The following is a 21337-nucleotide window of genomic DNA, read 5'->3' as shown; positions in this document are numbered from 1 at the left end:
ACAATACAAAAAATCTGAGTAATTCTCTATAGCCCAATAGGTATGTAATGCTAAAGGCCAGTTAACATGTACACCATGAAATAATTTTGCCTTAATTTTAAAAATAAAAGCAAAACCTTGCTTCAAAGCAACTACATTTTCCGCACAGTGGGACGTCACATCAGGGAATATCATGAACTAAAGATAATGGAATATATTAGAAATATAAATATTTATGGGGGCTTATAATTTAATAATTATTAACACTGGTAATAAAAGCTTTTAAAGGTAAACTTGTTACATTGTGTATGCTTAGGTTGATGTTAGATGTACACATCTGGAAGTTGGAAATTGTACACAACACTCTGTTTAGAAATCTCTAAAATGAGAGATGTCTTATGCGAAGTATTTTACTGTCTGTCTATGTGTCATAGATCATGGATTATTGAAGGAAACGTTTTGGCTCCACAAGTACACAAGAACTTTACATTACCTGCTAGCCTGATGGGGCCACTGTCCACACTTCCTCCAAAACCTGCCTTGTCACAGAAGGGAGGCGCCCAATGAGCCTCACAATGACAGTGTTTGTTGCTGTTGCACACCTGCAGATAATAAACACAAAATCAATTGGAGAGAAGGCTTTAAGTGTAAGTTTTGACAATCTAACTCTTCTTAGAAAACTTTACCTAATAAATAACACAGAGTAGGGATGAGCTGATTCGAGTTTTGCTGGTGATACTTTGAATATAGGCAGTAGTTTTGAATTTAAAAGAACATTAATGAAAAACAACACCATTAACATTATTTCTAAACTGAATCATGAATGCAATAATATAATGCAACATATATTTTAAGGATTGAGCAGCTAATTAGAACTTATCTGATCCCTTGATGATATATTGGTGCAAATCTACCAACCCAAGACATTTATAAATGGGATGCAAACATCAGTAACGTATTTGAAGTTACCAATAATAATGATTTTCATTTTTTTTTTCAAGCATGGTAAAAATGCTTTTGCAATCTCTCAAGTTGCCCTAAAATGTCAGCTCGTTTGACATCAGCTTAATTCAACAATAAAAAAAAAAGTATTCAAACACTTTCTATTTGTTCAACAAATGAAACACAGATGTAGTTCCAATGATATCAAGACAAATAGTACTCTTTATTTCTTCACACCATATTTTTACAGTCTCACCCCCTTATCTTCCTGTCCTGCTCAGTGCAGCACCGAGAAACTCCAGAAGGATTCCCCGCTTGGCTAATAAGAAACAGGCAAGGTGTATTCTCTCTATCAACATCTTGAGTTAATCTCTTGCATGCAGGGGTGCCCCCTCTCCTAGAGAAACCCACATCCTTTTGTTCCAGCATGTAAAACATTCCTTAACCTGTATGTCTCTTTACTGGAGTTGCGAAAACAAATGTGACTCCTGTAATAACTGGTGTTTCATTATAGGGGAGAGTCAAAACTTGTCCCTCAGGGTGTTTAATGAAGGGAACGAATTTGTCACAACTGAAGCCTGTACCGTACCTTTAAAAAATGTTACAGGGATTTTTTAGGAAAACACAACATTATACATAGAAGTGAGTAGGAAAATCATACTGTTTATTTTTGTTTTGTTTTTTTCACAGCGAAAAAGTTTGCAACTGTGGCTTGAAATTGGATTCTAGTCATCTGATTCAATAATGTGCAGAGCCAGATGAATTACAGCCTTAAGACTATTGGACAATCTCTTTATCAGTTTTCCACACACAGAAACTAAAATGTTTGTCCAATCTTTGTGAAACAGCTCAAGTTGGATCAAAGTGAATAAAGGGAAGGTGGAACATAAGGATAGGAACATGTTATTGTGAATGTGTATTTCTGTTTGTCTGTCAGGTTGGGTCCAGGGCTGAACTAGAATCAGAGCAAAGTAAACTTCTTAATGGACAGATATCTTCATTCCATTCTAAGGCCAATATGATCCCAAACTTTTCTCCTGTGTAAAGAGAAACTCCATCACTGAGTTTTTTAACTGGTTTAAAATTTAATTCTGGAAATACAAACAAAACAACATTCCTAATATTTGAATATTGTGAAGCATCAGTAAAAATGTTAACATATCCATAATATTTTTTATCTAAATATCGTTGAACCATACTTTCTGAATCTGAAATATCCTCCTTGTTTTTCCGTTTAAACAGCAAAGTTGAATCCATATCAATAGCAGGAAGCAAGGAAGGATGAGTTACTGATCTAATAACAGTTTTACTAACATTTATTTGAGATAAATTAAGATATTCATAGTACTATCTAATGTCCATCAACTGGTTAGGAGTGCTGAATGCATAACTGCAAGAGTTGTTTGATTTCATGACTGTGTTTTGTTTTTTTTTACTGTTTAGTGTTTAACTACTTAACAGACGCTTTTATTCAAAGCGACTTACAACGTCGACATTAGCGTAAAGGGTCTTGCCTAAGGACCCACACTGGCAGCTCACTCCCCCCCTGCAGGGAAACAAACCCGGGCTTTCTGTGCACAGGACGGGTGACTTACCACTTTAGCTAGCCAGTCAGTTTTTCATCCAACCGGATGTAGTATTTGGAATGAATACTTTGATTGGATGAAAAAAAGCTGAGCGTGATTGGCTGGTGGTAAGGTTCATTTACATACATTTATGAAGTCGCGAGTGCAGAAACTGCCAAGCGCACAGCTATGAAGTGCGGAAAGAGCAGGTAGAGTGCGCGCAGAGAGGAAACTGAGTGTGAGGAAAGTGGGTTGAGAAGAGTTTTTCCAGAGTTGAGCACATGCCAGACTGGTTTTGAGCGCAGGTGTTAACTCACTGCGCTTTCGGATCGATGATAACACATACCCCCATAGGGTTTAGATTCAAGCTCTTACAGTTAGATAGATACATGAATCTACTGTATAATGAGCTGCTGTAGCCACTAAACATTTATCAATTAGTACTGTGACCATCTAGTTACATTATTGATTGTCACTGTGCTATTTTTTGGTTCTTTCTGCAGGCTCAGAAGCAGACTTTTAGTGCTATCTTGTTTTCTTTTTCCTTCTTCCTTTTATTGTTCTTCCCTTCCTCTTCATATACAGTGGTGCAAAAAAGTATTTAGTCAGCCACCAATAGTGCAAGTTCTCCCACTCAAAAAGATGAGAGAGGCCGGTAGTTTTCATCATAGATATACCTCAACTTTGAGAGACAAAATGAGAAAAAAAAATCCAGAAAATCACATTGTCTGATTTTTAAAGAATTTATTTTCAAAATATGGTGGAAAATTATTGTTGGCTGACTAAATACTTTTTTGCCCCACTGTGTATGTATATATATATATATATATATATATATATATATATATATATATATATATATATATATATATATATATATATATATATATATATATATATATATATATATATATATATATATCTTCATCCATCCATCCATATATCCTTTTTCTGACACGCTTTATCCCGAGCGGGTTCGCGAGGGGTGCTGGTGCCTATCTCCAGCTGTCTACATGCAAGAGGCGGGGTACACCCTGGAGAGGTCGCCAGTCCATCGCAGGGTAACACGGAGACAAACAGGTCAAACAACAATTCACTCACACCTAAGGAGAATTTAGAGAAGCCAATTAACCTAACAGTCATGTTTTTGGACTGTGGGAGGAAGCCGGAGTACCTGGAGAGAACCTACACATGCACAGGGATAACATGCAAACTCCATGGAAAGATCCCGGGCGGGGAATCGTATGCGCAACCCTTTTGCTGTATATATATATATATATATATATATATATATATATATATATATATATATATATATATATATATATGTAGTAATCTACTTATTAATTTGTCTTTGGGATAAAAAAAACAACAATCTTTTGAATTGAATTAAATAGAATTGGGCATCTCCTTGAAACTTGGACAGCAGGACAGGACAAAGAAGGAATGTAAAATAAACAAACAGCTCAAGGGAAAGAGACACCCTTGAATTGAATAGAAGAGAGGACATTTTAAACAGAGACAGATGAATCAAGAAAGGAGGGAAAGAAGGCATACACAGGAAAAATATTTAAAAAACAACCTTAACTAGGGAGGTGGACTTATAGGTTAGTGTGATAATTGCAATAAAAGCTTGTATTCCTGTTAGTTTCAACCATGTCCAGAGCTGAATACACATTTTGAATAGAAGACAAATAGAAGATGTCCAGTCTCTTTCTACTTAAGGACTTATGACTTCTGAATGTGTCCCTGTTCCTTTTCTGGTGGTTTATCACAAAAAACCCACAACTTTGAAAAGTGAAACATTCAAGGTGTATGAAACAATTGTGAGCACTGTCAAACAAGGAATTTAAAAAGGTAGCAAAAATCTATTCCCACCTGCCTTAAAGTTAAACTTTGTGTCATGGCATTGCTCCAAATAAATTTAGTCAAAGCATTTCTAAACTCAGTTTAGGAGAAGAATGACAGCCTGGGCGTATGATGAATGGTACTTAGAGCTGAACATAAATGAGATCATTAGGACTAACTGATTGAACCTTTCAACATTTCAAGTGATTTATTACCAGGGGCTCTGTTTGTTCCTTAATAAATGCACAATGGGCAGTTATTAAATTTATTTGAGGAATAAATGGGAAATAAAACTGGGTTTAGATCCATTTAAAATGGCTTTTACATTTTCACAGCAGCTAAAAAAGGACGGAGAATTTGCCTCACTTACCCCTCGACCGCTGCACTTAGCTGCACACTCGTGCACGCTGAACACACTGACGTTCTGGCACCGACGATTCAGACACATCTGAGGCAGACAAAGACATTAAATATTGACAGCGTGGTTTCAAACAGCAACGCAGTAAAAGAAGAGTCCAAATCTTTTAATCTTTTAAAGGGAGGAGGCACATCCAACTCCCATTTCTTTTTATTTTCCTCCTCAGCTCTAAATCAGTACAGCATTAAATATAATTACGTTGCCACTGGAAGTACATCGTACCCAAATTTTAAATGTATCATGCCCATTTCCAAGCGGGCTAAATGTGAGGATGAGCAGCAGTTGGCACACAGACAAATGGCACCAAAAAAAGCCGAGTCTGGGTCTTTTCTCAAAATGGGAGGAGGTTTATAGTGAAGTAAATTAGACTAAATGGAGAAGCTGAATCAGTGGAGTGACCACTGACTGAACTGATGAAGGCAGGGAGAAGCCAAATGAAGTGACTAATGAGTAGTCAATTAAGTCTGTGAACTTAAGCAAGTCCATAATGACAATAAGGCACACAGTGAAAAATATCTGTCTTTTCATCATCGTTTATTTTTCCAGGTCTTTTCCCAGCAAATAGGTAAGGAATTTGTTTTCACGTAAAGCTACAAATCATTTTAGGTTACAGCTAGAATGTGAAGTGAAGAGTCTTAGGTAAAAAGTAGAGAAAAAAAAGAATTATCATTTTATTTCAGAGCAATACACATTTGGTAAACCTGATTGACTTAAAAAAAAAAACGGAAGGGTTAGTTTAATTTATTGTTAAACAGTGAGGAAAAATGTGTGTTTTTCTACACAGCCTATGTTTATGTCCGCTTTTAGTATTAGCAGATGATACATAAAAGCAAATATGAGACTATGGCTATTGTGTAAAAAAGACAAGTGGGATTAATTTACTAATGTTTTTAAAGCCAACCAAACTGAGGTGGGACAAACTTTTAACAGAATGTAAATAACGACTGCCAAAATAATAAAATAATAGAAAATGTAAAAAAACTCCAGTGAACTTAGAAATTGACATACAAATTGCTTTGGGATAATATAAGCCTTATTTTACCAACATGTAAAATAGATATCAGATATTAGTGTTACTCCACCATCTGAATTATTGTGGTGGAAACTTTGTGGTCTCATGTTTTTCTTTCAACTTGTTTCACAGTTCTTTCAGTCAAAATGCTCCCACTTGTTTCTTATTTCCATTACGCTAAAGTGTTTGCCAATCGTTTTTCAAATTAACAAGAGATTTAATGATGTTTTAATTAAAAATAATGTCTTTAATAAAAACATTTGGTCCTCAAACTTTTCAGCAATCCTGTGGGTTCCTTATATACTTTTTCTTGCCACAAAAAAAAACTGATGTGAAGAGGATAAAATCCCCACCTTTAAACCAACTTAAAAATTCTAATATAATTTAATGCAGAGTCATGTGTATCTGAACAGGGTGAGTTTAATGTCCTCTTTAACATACACAGTGCTCACCATTCCATCTCCGCACTTTGTCCCTGTCAGGACCAGGCCCGGATCCGGCATGTCATCGCCCAAGTAGACATGAGTACCTCTGCATAATATCCTTCCACCTTCCTGAAGGGGTATATTTGTTTCAATGGAAACGGCATTTGTGCCAATAACTGGGCGGTTAGCTCCTCCTTGACACTGGATTTTGCCGCATTTAGCATCTCTACATCAATGGCAATCAAGAAGAGGGGGGGAAAACAGACAACAGAGAGAAATACCTTCAGATAATTTCACTTCTAAAGAGTTATCTGTGAATGTCTTTAAAAAAAAGTATCTGCAAAAGATGTAAAGAAAAAAATGCCCCTAAAATGTGAGTAATTTTACATTACAGACCAACACAATGTCATGCATAATAAGTAGTAAAAACAAAATGTCACTAAAACCTTTATTTAAAATATAATCTAAGAGGTGGGATTAGGATTAGCCTCGAACATTTGCATAAATTTCGTCTTGTTTGATATGACATATTTAAGGACTTTTGGGTCATTGAATAATTTAATCAACACTCTAAAAAAATGAGTTTCATTCAGCTTTAGTAAAAAGAAAAAAAAATGACGACTGACCTAATTTTATTAAACACTTTAAAAGGTTTGCTTTGCTATACTTGATGGCGGATTTAATTGTGTAAATAATTTCTATAAAACGGTCATTATGTTTTTAATGACATTTAGAAGTTAATTTTTTATCAAAGATAAATAATATTAAGTATTAGACTATTATTATATGTATGATAAAAAAAAAAGTTTGGGAAATAACACAGAATCTTGTGGAACACCACATGTAATACTTGGTAAACCATAGGCTACTTTACTTAATAAAAAAGAAACTCTTATATAAATGCAACAAAACTATTTTCCTATTAGTCTACTAAATCTTGCAAAAGGTTTCAGGGTATTTCTTGCTCTATCCACTTTAAGCAGCACAGTGCTAAATCCTTATAAATACACCACTCAAAAAATATTAAAGGAACACTTTGTAATCAGAGTATAGCATCAAGTTAATTAAACTTCTGGGATATTGATTTGGTGAGGTAAGTAGCAGAGGGGGTTGTTAATCAGTTTCAGCTGCTTTGGTGTTAATGAAATTAACAACAGGTGCAGTAGAGGGGCAACAATGAGACGACCATCAAAACAGGAATGGTTTTACAGGTGGAGGCCACTGAGGTTTTTTTCCCTCCTCATCTTTTCTGACTCTTTTTCACTAGTTTTGCATTTGGCTAGGGTCACTGTCACTACTGTTAGCATTAGGCGCTACCTGGACCCTACAGAGGTTGCACAGGCAGTCAAACTCCTCCAGGATGGCACATCAATACATGCCATTGCCTGAACGTTTGCTGTGTCTCCCTGCACATTCTCAAGAGCATGGAGGAGATTCCAGGAGACAGGCAGTTACTCTAGGAGAGCTGGACAGGGCCGTAGAAGGTCTACAACCCATCAGCAGGACCGGTATCTGCTCCTTTGTGCAAGGAGAAGCAGGAGGAGCACTGCCAGAGCCCTACAAATTAACTCCAGCAGGTCACTGGTGTGAAAGTCTCTGACCAAACAATCAGAAACATACTTCACGAGGGTGGCCTGAGGGCCCAACGTCCGCTAGTGGGCCCTGTGCTCACTGCCCAGCACCGTGGAGCCTGATTGGCATTTGCCACAGAACACCGGAATTGGCAAGTCCACCATTGGCACCCTGTGCTTTTCACAGATGAGAGCAGGTTCACCCTGAGTACATGTGACAGATGTGAAAGGGTCTGGAGAAGCTGGGGAGGCATATCTATGGAGGGACGCACAGACCTGAATGCCATTAGGTATCGGGATGAAATCCTTGCACCCACTGTCAGACCCTATGCTGGTGCAGTGGGTCCTGGGTTCCTCCTGGTGCACGACAATGCCCTGCCTCATGTTGCAAGAGTATGCAGGCAGTTAATGGAGGATGAAGCCATTGATACCATTGATTGGGCCCCATGCTGGCCTGACCTAAATCCAATAGAACACCTCTGGGACATTATGTTTTGATCCATCCGACGCCGCCAGGTTGCACCTCGGACTGTCCAGGAGCTCAATGATGACCTGGTCCAGATCTGGAAGGAGATACCCCTGGACGCCATCCGTAGTCTCATTAGGAGCATGCCCCGACGTTGTCAGGCATGCATACACGCACGTGGGGTCCATACAAATTACTGAGTACAATTTTGAGTTGCTGCAATTAAATTTCAGCAAAATGGACTTGTCTGCCGCATCATTTTTTCACTCTAATTTTTGGGGTGTCTTTGAATTCAGCCTTCTATAGGTTGATAATTTTTATTTCCATCAAATGATGTGGCATCCTTTTATTCCTAACATATCACCCAGTCCATATCAGTATAAATAAACAGCATGATTTTTTTCTTTATTGAGATCTGATGTGTTTTCAAAGTGTTCCTTTAATTTTTTTGAGCAGTGTATAAAAATTGAAGGTATGATTTTATTTCTACAGGAACGTCAGCTTCACACCTGGCTTCACATTTTGCAAAGGAGCCTTTTGAATCCTTGCCACAGTTGCCATAAGGGTCCCCTGCTGAGTTGACTCTTTCAAAGCAGATCCCTGGAGCTGGCTTGGCTCCTGACAGATACAATGAGAAACCATTGAAGGCTTGCATCCATGTTTGAACCTTTAACAATCAAACTGGGCCAGTGCGGAGGCCTTCTACAAACCCTTAGAAACAAACCTTGGCCCCATAGCGTGATACATTGCTGCTCATGGGTCTGGCAAATGCCATTATAACAATAGCCATCAACATTGTGGCAGGAGTGGCCGTCGTGCAGGTAGACATTGGCAGGGCAGTGAGGGCTGGAGCCTGTGCAGAACTCGGGCAGGTCACAGGAGTTGCTGGGTTCACGGCATGGTGTTCCTGCTGGTTTCAGCTGCACACAAAGGCAGAAAACAAGCACAATGATATACAGCTTAAATAAATAAGAATAAAGTAATGCTTGGCATTATGTTTTGGAACATATCTTCAATCCGAACACAATTACCTGGCAGTCCTGGCAGCAGTGTCCATGTGCACAGACAGCATCACCTTTTAAAGTGCAGGTAGTGGCATTGCAGCAAGGATTCATGCATTCCTGTAAATAAAATTAAAAAAGCAAAAAAAAAATTAAAAAAGGTTACCGTAATATAAGTAGGTAGTGCAAAGGCAATAAAATAAAATAGGCAGAGATAGAAAACCACCTTTTCTGGTTCATTAATTTAAATTTCATCTCTTATAGTATTAACCATATACTGCAAGAAAACAATCATAAAAAAGTGTACAAAAATACATTTAAAAAACCAATTTTTTTCACTAAAACAACCAATATTTTATTATGCATGTAAAAATGAAAGCTTGTTTTAAAATTACGTGAAATAACTAAGAAATTGCGAACTTAGAGATGGACTTCACAGGAGAAGAGAAAGAGACAGTCTGCCTTAAACCAATTAGTAATACGTGCAGACAGCTGTAATGGTATCACAAAAAAGAGTAAATGATTTATTTGAGTGAAAAAGTATATTTCCCATTAAACATTAATGCGTATTAACTGCATAGACTGAAAAAAAAAAAAAAAATCACAAAAAAGTCACGGAAAAGTTACTTTTTTTTTTTTTTTTTTTTACAGAAAATGTAATCAAGACAAAACATACATACATTTGTTTCTGCAGGGTAAAGGGAAGTAGATCTCTATCAAATCTCCTATACTTCATGTTACATTTTTTATTGCACTGAGGAGGAACATCTGTTCCAAGTTGGGGTTATTGTGACCCATACACAGCACCAATCAGTACCTAACTGCATGTTAATGCAGATGGATGACAGAATTCACTTAATTAATGCGAAACTATTCATGCTCCTTGAACATTTTCACATTTTGTCAGAGTAGTCACAAACCTCAATGTACTTATTTAATTGTTTTATGATAGGCAAAGTAACTAAAGAGGGAAAATCCTAAATTGCTTTCAATTGTTCTTACTTCTCTTAATATTCAGCCCTATCCACTCCAAACTGTCTAGCTTAAATCCAGCAGCCTAAACGATCTTCCTTTAGAGGTCACCTAATTAGAAAACAGAAGCCAGCTGTGTGTAATTTCATCTCAGCGTAAAACGCCACCAAAACTGACAGGTAAAACAAAGAGCACCCATCTTAACACTCTAGTATCTTGAAGAATTGACAGCTTTAAAAGGGCTTTAAAAAAAGAGAAAAGCCAAGTGTAAAAAACAGGTGTAACAGATTATTGTTTGAGGTTCAGCCATATTGGAGGAAAAGAAAATATGTGGTAAAAGTTGCTCTGGTCAGTTAAGAGCAGCATTTTAATTTATGGCATACTTAGAAGATATGTGAGATGGAAAACAAACATGTTTTACTATTGTGTCAACAGAAGCTAACAGTTACTACACGATCGCTAACCCAACACTTAAAAGGTATTTTAATAAAGTAAGAAAACGGTAATTTAAATAAGGGTTGAAACAGTAATATAGCATGTGTTACCTGATATGCTTATTACATTCAATTTACATATGACCGAAGAGTCTTTTAAAAAGAGTAATTTCAGTTGTGTCTGAATGTCAGCCCTAATCACTATAAAAGGCATATAGTGGTTATGCCAATTTAGATGAGGGTCTTTTTACACTTGTGTAAACAAAATTACAAATAAAATCTTTCTAAGTCTAAGTCTAAGTCTGCACATCTAGTGGATGTCACAACCTGAAACGTGCCGGAAGCACAATCTGTACCATCGCCTCATTTGCGCATGTACAAGCAGATATTTATCCAAGTCATCATAAAAATCATGGTACTAAAAGTAAATATTTCTATCCCTAAATCAATAAAGAAAGCTAATACACATCTTTAAAACATTTTTGATAACTTTTCGGAGACAATTTTGATGCTTTTTACATTTTCTCCATTAAACAGGTTGTCTGATGTCATCATCATGCTCAGAGTAGTCCAGCAAATTATGATTAAACCATGTTTATCTGCATTTTTTTTGTTATTTCTTTCTTTAGATTACGCACCATATACCATAATGTTAACACGAAAGGAAAAAATAAAACTCAAAAAGACTAGATTTATGTTTAAATCCAAAGCCGAAAAAGTTAGCTCCCGGAAGTAGCGTACTGTAGGATCCCATTTCCTGTACAGATAAATGATAAAACAGAGTTTTAGGGTATATATTATTATCAGGGTATATATTATTAACATATCACACATTATAGTTTTGTACGCTCACCATTTTTAAGGAGGGAAAAATGTAATTTAGGTATTTTTTACTAATTAAAATCAAGGGCGCAGAAGTATATCTGGTTGTTTATGCGCAAAGGACCTGCTGGTACAGATCTTGCTTCCGGGACGGAACGGGTAGTCACAGTGGATGAAAAAGTAATGGCCCTAAAATTTCCCACAATGCACCTTGAAAAGTAGTGATCATCTATGGTCACTAGACAAACAGATAATGCTTTGGGAGGAGAGCTCTCCTTGCAAAACATCATGGATTTGCTGCCACAACGGCCCGCTGTCGCCAAGGGCTGTCACTACCCCACAGCTGAAAAAAATAACAAAGATGGTGCAGGCACCATGCCGAGAGGCGGAGTCACGTGAACAATGGGGAGCGAAAAGTAGTGATTATCTCTCCTAATGGTCAGTTAACTGAGTTCACAATAAAGTCCACTATATAGTCCTTGCTCTATACAAGGATTGAGAGATTAGCATCTTACAATCTTATAAATGATTAGCATTGCAAACTGGTTTGAACAGATTACAATTGTTTTAAGTTCAAAAGATAGTTTGACCCACATGAAAGTCTGATAGTTATTTGATTAAATGACGTAAAAATACAGCATTTAATGGCATAACATTATAATCAAAGCGATAAATGGCAATAAAATACATATTCTATTATATCTAAACTTTTCCATTTTAAGAAGATATATTTTTATGTACACATATTGCCCTGGAGAGAGTGGGTTTATTTTCAGACATGCATCTAAATGCACATATTTGAACTATTTTCATCAGCTAGATTCATTTCTTTCAAATAAAACTTGTTTTCTATGCTTCTCACTCCCTCTGCTTTAAATCGCATTGTCAACTCTAAACACTGAATCACTTGAATAATTGACAGAATAGTATAATTTAAGTCTAATGCTTATGTATTTTTAATATTTCAGAAATATCAAGATGTATCAAATTGGCAAAAATGCAGAGATAATCAGCAATGTTTTTTATTTTTAGTTTTTCTTTTATTTTTAATCACACTCGTCTTTATGGACATTAGGCTGGGGGTATGAGAGAGGGGGAGAGACATGCAGGAAAGGACCACAGGCCGGATTCGAACCCCATTCTTTTGACAAAAGAACGTGCCACTAATAGTTGATAGAATTAACATTTGAAATCAGCATTTTTGCATCCTTGTTATGCATTTCAATCATACCAAACAAACATACAGGAGTGAAGAGATGACCATCTTTTGTAAAGGAATAGAGGTCTCTGAAATTTGACAACATATATATATATATATATATATATATATATATATATATATATATATATATATATATATATATATATATATATATATATATATATATATATATATATATATATATCTCAGTTGACCTAGTCTTTAAATTTGACCAAATGTTAAACTCAGATAAAATCGTGAGTCAACAGAGAGCAATATCCATAACTTGGAGTGGTCCATAAAGTACAAAACCAAATCTAATTTAATTTTAAGTTCTGAATTTAATATAAAAAAAATATTATTCTAAAATTTAAGAAACATACAGATTGTAATCAAAGAGTAAAACGGAAGGAACCTCGAGGAGAAAAAAAACACAGATTGTTAGAGAATGTCATGATACCAAATCTAATCTGCTATTAATTCCTGAGAGAGAATAGAAATCTGTAATCATTCCAAATATTGCAATGCTACATCTTAGCCTTCAATGTCATATGTTTATGTAATTTCCAGTCAAAGGAAGGTTATTGGTCAGTAAAATTCACTTTAAATCAAAATTTGGCAGGAGTAGGAATAATTCTGAGCTAAATTGGATGATCTCACCCAGAGGCCAGTTGACTAGACCCCAGAGGACCAGCTATTTCCCTTTTGCTATTATAGTCTAAGTGAAGTGTTCATGTGAGTGCCATAAGAGTCAGAAAGAACTGGATAGATGAAGCTGGCAGGGGACAATATGAACATGATGGAGCTTCCAGATCTCCATTCAGGCTGAACAAACCATAAAAGGGGGCCTCTCCCAGGGTCCCCGAGGCCAAAAGAGGCAGAGGAGTCTGATTGTGAGAAAAATAACCAAGGTTTTATAATGAGGGTTTTTAATAGTTAGCGAGGTGCTGCCTGATCCATCAGCTCTGGCCTTATTTTGGCGCAACGCTCTTGACAGAGTTTGGATGTTGCATTTGTCTAAAGACACTGAGGTTTTGGTTCTTTGTTTTGAAAGACAAGGACACTTTCAGCTCAACCTTGGCTGAAGTCCAAACGGCCTAGAAAAATATAGATAGAAATAAACCTCAAACACTGAGGCCTTCTTTCATTCGGGCGGTTACATAATTCATAACATCCTTCCAAAACATAATTGATGTTTTCTTTATATTTCTGCTTATGCTAATTGTATTATTTGTTTCCTTCCAGCAGCTGCAATAGTTAGCATTATTTGCAACCATTATTAAATGGGTGCAAAGGAAGATCCATTTCAAAATACATTTCCATTCCTATCTTTAACCTAGCCTTCTGAAAAACGTGTTTGCAGTTTAAAACAGCTACTAGTTCAGGAGAGCCGAGTTTAGTCACGCTTTCATAATCTGCCCTCTAAGTGATGCGGGATCAATTATAGACAGCAAAAACCTCACACTCTTTATTCCCACTTCATTTTTTTAAAAACCTTTTCACACTTAAAGGTTTCAAACTACCATCACAAAAATTCAATGAGACCAAAAAAAAAAAAACCCAGAATAAATTTATAAAGGTAGTTGAAAATGTATTTCATTATGGTAAATAGGCAAATCCAAATTAACACAATCCTTCTCGAAAAAGTTCCACCTTGACACAAACAAAGCTGCCAATTACGATTTTACACACCTATGAAGATAACCTAGCTTCATTCAACCACGTTCAATGCCAGACACTGAGCCAATAGGAGATGGAAATGTTTGTGTATTTGGGATTACCATTCTGCTCAACAGCTCAACCATTCTTAAGATTGCAAACTGGTGACCTGACATTTTCCTCTATGATTTGCTGGTAGAGAGCAAACTAAAGGGTTCAAGTTGATCCGGTACTTAAGGGAAAATGTACCATCACTGGACCATCACAATGCCTCCTACATGTCTGACTGCTCAAAGTAGATGTTCACTTTACATTTTTCTTGTAATTCTGACCTCCTACCATAGGTAAATATATCTGATTGTCTATTGAAATGTTTTATTGATTGCATATATCCGGACAGCCTTGGCTGGGCTCGGGACAAAATAACTGGATGCGGATCCCCATCCGTGGCACTCATTAATGAATATGAATGCCATCTGTCTGCTGTTATGTTAAGAGGAAGTCAGTGCTTCATGTTTGAACATAATGGTGCATTTGATTTACCTCGACCATAGTTATAAATCTCCAAGGTGATAGTTTTCCAGAACTGGCATTTTGAGCCCTGTGAGCACTGATCACCTTTTCAAGTGATCACCTATTGTTCAGAATTGAGATACTTAGATTTATTTATTTAAAGCACAGCGCCGCTTTCCCTCATTCTGACCACACCCCTGTTTAACCCTCTCCGCTCATCCCCACACTTGACCCGTGTGTCTTGCATACTGCTCATTTCAGAGGCATTTTTAAAACTTTTTATTAAACAGAGTTAGGATTTTATACTGGGTAAAGTTCCACTTATGCATGACGAAAAACATAACTTAACTCGATGTAGAGAGAGCACTGGGCTGAAGATATAATTACCAACTATTAAAGCAAACTTTTTTTGTTTCATGCAGCTGCAACATTTAGCAAAAGACATATGTGCCCGCTTCCAAAAAAGATAAAAAACAATCCACGACTTTTAGCTTCCCATCCAGGAAGCTTTTTCAATTCAAAATGTTAGAAATAGCGTTGAGTTTGAGGCTCTTATACAGTAGCCCAACAAAGCCTTTAGAAAACATGCAAATTGAAATAAACGAACAGGTCCACCCCTTTGAAAAGGTATTTTTTTGGATTCTTTTGTTAGCCTGCAATGCCCGATGCCTGTCTATGTCTCTGAAAGGGGTGTCGTTGAAGGGAATTGTTGGCCTGGCGGAATTGGCGAGGTCTTCTACTCCCCTGCAAAGAGGTTGGGATGAAGATGACAGTGGGAAGGGATCAACTCAATTGCAGCATTGTAAACTTTTAAAAGCTGAAATCTGAGTCCACCCCCTCTGTTTAAGGTTGGTTTTTCTTTCGTAACACAGATGGCTTCCTCCACGCCACTCTCAAACCACCTGTCTTCTTTGAACAAAATGTGAACATTCGGGTCCTCAAAAGAATGTCCTTTGTCCATAAGGTGTAGATGGAGGGCAGAGTCTTGTCCCAAGGAGCTTGCTCTTTTGTGTTGGGTCATGCATCTGTGGAGAAGTTGTTTGGTTTCTCCAATATACAGGTGCTGGTCATAAAATTAGAATATCATGAAAAAGTAGATTGATTTCAGTAATTCCATTTAAAAAGTGAAACTTGTATATTATATTCATACATTACATACAAACTCATATATTTCAGATGTTTATTTTGTTTAATTTTGATGATTACAAATGACAACAAATGAAAATCTCAAATTCATCATATCAGAAAATTAGAATATTACTGAAGACCAATAAAAACAAAGGATTTATAGAAATGTTGGCCAACTGAAAAGTATGAACATGAAAAGTATGAGCATGTACAGCACTCAGTATTTAGTTGGGCCTCCTTTGGCCTGTATTACTGCAGCAATGCGGCGTGGCATGGAGTCGATCAGTCTGTGGCACTGCTCAGGTGTTATGATAGCCCAGGTTGCTCTAATAGTGGCTTTTAGCTCTTCTGAATTGTTGGGTCTGGTGTATTGCATCTTCTTCTTCACAATACCCCATAGATTTTCTATGGGGTTAAGGTCAGGAGAGTTTGCTGGCCAATTAAGAACAGGGATACCATGGTCCTTCAACCAGGTACTGGTAGCTTTGGCACTGTGTGCAGGTGCCAAGTCCTGTTGGAAAATGAAATCTGCATCTCCAAAAAGTTGGTCAGCTGCAGGAAGCATGAAGTGCTCTAAAACTTCCTGGTATGTGGCTGCGTTGACCCTGGACCTCAGAAAACACAATGGACCAACACCAGCAGATGACATGGCACCCCAAACCATCACTGACTGTGGAAACTTTACACTGGACTTCAAGCAACGTGGATGAAGTGCCTCTCTTCTTTTCCTCCAGACTCTGGGACCTTGATTTCCAAAGGAAATGCAAAATTTACTTTCATCAGAGAACATGACTTTGGACCACTCACCAGCAGTCCAGTCCTGTTTCTCTTTAGCCCAGGCAAGACGCTTCTGACGCTGTCTGTGGTTCAAGAGTGGCTTGACACAAGGAATGCGACAGCAGAAACCCATGTCTTTCATACGTCTGTGTGTGGTGGTTCTTGAAGCACTCACTCCAGCTGCAGTCCACTCTTTGTGAATCTCCCCCACATTTTTGAATGGGTTTTGTTTCACAATTCTCTCCAGGGTGCGGTTATCTCTCTTGCTTGTACACTTTTTTCGACCACATCTTTTCCTTCCCTTCGCCTCTCTATTAATGTACTTGGACACTGAGCTCTGTGAACAGCCAGCCTCTTTAGCGATGACCTTTTGTGTCTTGCTCTCCTTGTGCAAGGTGTCGATGGTCGTCTTTTGGACAACTGTCAAGTCAGCAGTCTTCCCCATGATTGTGTAGCCTATAGAACTAGACTGAAAGACCATTTAAAGGCTTTTGCAGGTGGTTTGAGTTAATTAGCTGATTAGAGTGTGGCACCAGGGGCCATCAATTTTGAACCTTTTCACAATATTCTAATTTTCTGATATGATGAATTTGAGATTTTCATTTGTTGTCATTTGTAATCATCAAAATTAAACAAAATAAACATCTGAAATATATGAGTTTGTATGTAATGTATGAATATAATATACAAGTTTCACTTTTTAAATGGAATTACTGAAATCAATCTACTTTTTCATGATATTCTAATTTTATGACCAGCACCTGTAAAGATCAGAGCATTCCTCACTGCACTGAACTGCATGCACCACTCCGCTCATATTAGGTCTGGGGGTTTTGTCCTTAGGATGCACTAGTTTTGTTTGAAATGTACTGGGATTTTGTGTTTGGAGAAAATCCTCTTGAGTTTTTCAGAGACTCCAGCAACATATGGGATGACAATATTTTTGCGAACATGTTATGTTCTGCTGCGTGTCTTTTGGATTGCTTTTTTACTTTTTTGGAATGACTATGACCTGGATGACTGAGAATCTTTACCAGCATAAGTGCATGCTAATGTAGATCTACTGCAATTATTACAGGGTGAAGCTGTCGGGTGTAGTTTCTGTTATGATATCCATCACAGGCAGCTCAGCACACAGACTGAATAAATTCCCACTCATATTTTTATAGAATGTGTTTTTATTAAAAGTGATCTTAAACAGTTTTGACTTAGGGCTTTGCTTGTTCCTGACATGGTTCCAACCACCTTCTAGTGTTTCATTAAAGTTTGTTAAGCCATTATGCGAATTATGAATGCAAGATATCTTTATTGTGACCCTCACCTCTACTTCTCCACAGTCGCACTCCTCTCCCTCCTCAACATAGCCGTTGCCGCATTTCTGCCCACCGTAGAGCACTTTGAGTTCTGGCATGTTAAACAGGCACATGCCAACTCCCTTTTCAAAACTCGCCATCAGATCCTTCTTGCTGCAGCTGCTGAATACAGTTGGGAAGGGATACCTGCAAATGAAAGAATTGTTTGTGAAGGACTGCGTGGAGTGGAATATGACTCAAGTCCCCCTCTTCAGTCTGATGTAATCAGTGACAATTACAGCTAACCAAAATTTCAATTAACCACCAGGGCTCAGAAACTTCTATGAAGCTCCATCAGTATGCACACAGTACAGTTTTGCTCTTCCCATGGAGAGAGGGATACACGTTGTACACATTTTACAAGATAGGGAATCATAAAAACTCAACCTTATTTTTGCCTACCTTTTGGCAGGCAGAAATTTTGGACAATTGGGAGGCTTCAGTCCAGAGAGAGGGACAGAAAAGAACACAACCCAAGGCTGTGTCTGGTAAAAGCTTGGCTAAAGACTGCTTGAGGCTTTATTGAGCTATTCTATGATAACAAAGCACCTTAGATGAAAGCCTGAGTTAAAAATGCGCATGAAAAAGGATGGATTTTATCTCATTCTCCATATGGCATCTGATAAGATTTTAAACTGCTCCACCAATGCTGAAAAACTGAGCAAAAGGCTGAATATTATAGGTGAATCTGTACATAATCTTCCCATTTAGAGCTGATCACAAAGATAGTTGACAGAAAGTGGGCGATTTAGGTCAACTCTTTTATCGAGTTATATAAAAGGCCCTTGAAATTGTGAAAAGTACAATGTGAAGTATGCCATCAATCATACCACTGCACTACTTCTACTTTTGCCGACCACTTAACTATTGGGACTTGAAAGCATAAAAAAGTCAGATTTTCTTTCCAGTATCCTTTACATAAATCAGTGAGCTTTATAATAATTTCTGCAGAACAATATTCACAATTTTAAATCTTTCATAATGATAAGCCCAAAATTATTTAAATACACCTGGTAGATTTAGATTTAAATGAACTTCTAATAAATAAAAGTTTCTTTAAATATTTTATCTCATGTTAACGATGGTAATCTTCACAATAACTATTTAGATTTTTGTAGATTTCAGCAGCTCCTCCACAGTTAGAATGGTTACCATGGTAACTGTAAATATCTTGTCTAATGAATGCTTGCCCAGCCTTTCAGTAGATGGTCCTGTTTAGGCATGTTTCTGTTGTGCTTTGGGTGATTTGAGTTTAATTTTGGGTAAAAGATCATTGAATTTTATAGAATTTGAAATGTTAGTGCATTTATACATGCATGCATCTATTTTAATTTCTGTACATCTTAACTGTACATATATAGATTAGTTGCCAAGAAGTGCAAATGTTAAGCAAATACAAAAAGGACTGGAAATGTCAAAATAAGGCTAGCAAACACATATTTAAGGTCATCATACAAAAATCACAAAACACATACAAAGGGCAAAAAATATGTAAAAGAGAAATTCTGCAATGACAGAAAATATAGAGAAGCAAAAGTTAATCTTCACCGGTAAAAACAGCACAAACACGAAGCTAACATACAAAATAAATACAACTAAAAATGCTTCAACTAGCAACAACAACTGCAAGTTAAGAAAGGCTGTACACTAGGTTTGTATACCAGAAGCACTCTAGAAACCACTAGAAAAAAAAATTAAAATTACTTAATTAATCCTTTGCAGTAAATTCTTCTCTTGCAGTGCAACAGTTTACAGAAGAGAGAAAAATAAGATTGAAAGTACAATAGAGGAAAATGAAATGTAATAACAAAGATTATTATAAATAAAATTACAAACCACACAGTAAAATTACACCCTTCCCATATATACAGTGTAAAATATGACATAGAAATATAATTAGGATAGAATAAAATAAGATAAGGATCTCGGTATATACAATCAACAATATTAACAATTAACAATGCGTCTAAGTACCTAGTGGGAGTTGACTATAAACATATATGTAATGAGACCATAGATATAAATATATATTATTTTTTATGATTTGTCCCGCCAGAAGCCACTTAAACTGACCAATAGTCCTCGGATGTTTGGAACTACTAAGGACTATAAGAGCTTTGCGACCGTGTGTCTGTTAATTGAAAAAATGCTGTAACTTTCTCTCTGTACGACAATGGTAATGTCTGTGTACGGTACATTTGGAGGAAAGAAAAAAAAGGTAAATTTCCCTTAAGCCTTTTTAAGCACTTTATCTGTCTTAATATTATCATCCTGTTTATGTTTTACTGAGGTTCCGGTCCAATATGAGTATTTTTCCTAACTTGTTTTTGGGTATTGTTTGTGTTTGCAGCACATTTATGTGTTGCAGCTTGTTTACACCTCTTGCCACTGTTATATAGATATTAGGGCTGTCTTTGACGTTGCTAAAACTTTCCTAAGGTTGAATAAGTTTTGTAGAATCCTACGGAGCTTCTCTACACAGGTCTTCAGGACTCCGGTGCCGACACCATCTGGAGGGTCAATGACAGAGGTGTAAAATGTCATATTTGAGGTTTGAGAGGGAAGCCTGGAGTCAAAGGATGGCGGGATATCAGTTTGACTGTGGTTGGTAGGAGAGATGGATGTTGAGGTTGTTCCCAAACTAATCCTATTGAATAATGGTAGTAGTTCATTGGCCCTGCCCAGACTTCAATATGTCTGATTCTCCTTCTGCTTGAAGCCTGTGACCTCCTTCAGCCCTGAACACACATTTTTTACCACCGCAACTTCCTTTCCAGCTTCTTCCTGTTTGCCCTCTTACTTTCTTTTATCTTGACCTTAGGTTGTTTCTGTATACTCAATCATTCCATGTCTACCTTCCAGAAGGCTCTTTTTTTCTTTTGTTGAGCAGTTTCTTTAGATCGCTGGTGATTTGAAGGATACTGGGTTTATTATTTGGGAAGCATGTCTCTGTTCTAATGTTATGTAGAAATAAGCTTATGTGATGAGTAACACACTCAATTCATGCTTTAATGTTCTCTTATTGAGGTTAATGCTTTGCATCCCAGTGTGTAGCCTCAAAACAACCTTGCAGGGTTTCTTCAGCTTCCTGTAACCACACTTTCATTCTTAGATTTCCAAAGATAGGGCCTTACTAGCAGTTTTTTCCATTACAAATGTGTGCAGCATAATAGAATACAATTAGAATTGCACATGAATACAGTTGTTTATGCAATAACTGAAAACAACAAGAGTGGCTATAAACACATGAAA

The 21337-nt window shown here is 37.0% G+C and overlaps 1 protein-coding gene across 2 annotated transcripts in view; it reads right to left on the bottom strand.

The window, feature by feature from the left end:
- The window catches only part of LOC119781928 (disintegrin and metalloproteinase domain-containing protein 12), a 127106-nt gene that overhangs the window by 9426 nt on the left and 96343 nt on the right, over nucleotides 1-21337 (bottom strand). For both annotated transcript variants that reach the window (XM_038282572.1, XM_038282573.1), the window contains 7 exons: nucleotides 18055-18232; nucleotides 9258-9347; nucleotides 8951-9146; nucleotides 8736-8844; nucleotides 6217-6415; nucleotides 4705-4782; nucleotides 473-581 (listed from right to left, as the gene is read on the bottom strand). In XM_038282572.1, coding sequence (XP_038138500.1) covers nucleotides 473-581; nucleotides 4705-4782; nucleotides 6217-6415; nucleotides 8736-8844; nucleotides 8951-9146; nucleotides 9258-9347; nucleotides 18055-18232 — 959 coding nt within the window. The remainder of the gene's footprint in view (nucleotides 1-472; nucleotides 582-4704; nucleotides 4783-6216; nucleotides 6416-8735; nucleotides 8845-8950; nucleotides 9147-9257; nucleotides 9348-18054; nucleotides 18233-21337) is intronic.

This window comes from Cyprinodon tularosa, unplaced genomic scaffold (genome assembly GCF_016077235.1).
Source record: "Cyprinodon tularosa strain WSP-4 unplaced genomic scaffold, ASM1607723v1 ctg185, whole genome shotgun sequence".
Taxonomy (NCBI): domain Eukaryota; kingdom Metazoa; phylum Chordata; class Actinopteri; order Cyprinodontiformes; family Cyprinodontidae; genus Cyprinodon; species Cyprinodon tularosa.
This window is presented reverse-complemented; position numbering and strand designations above follow the sequence as displayed.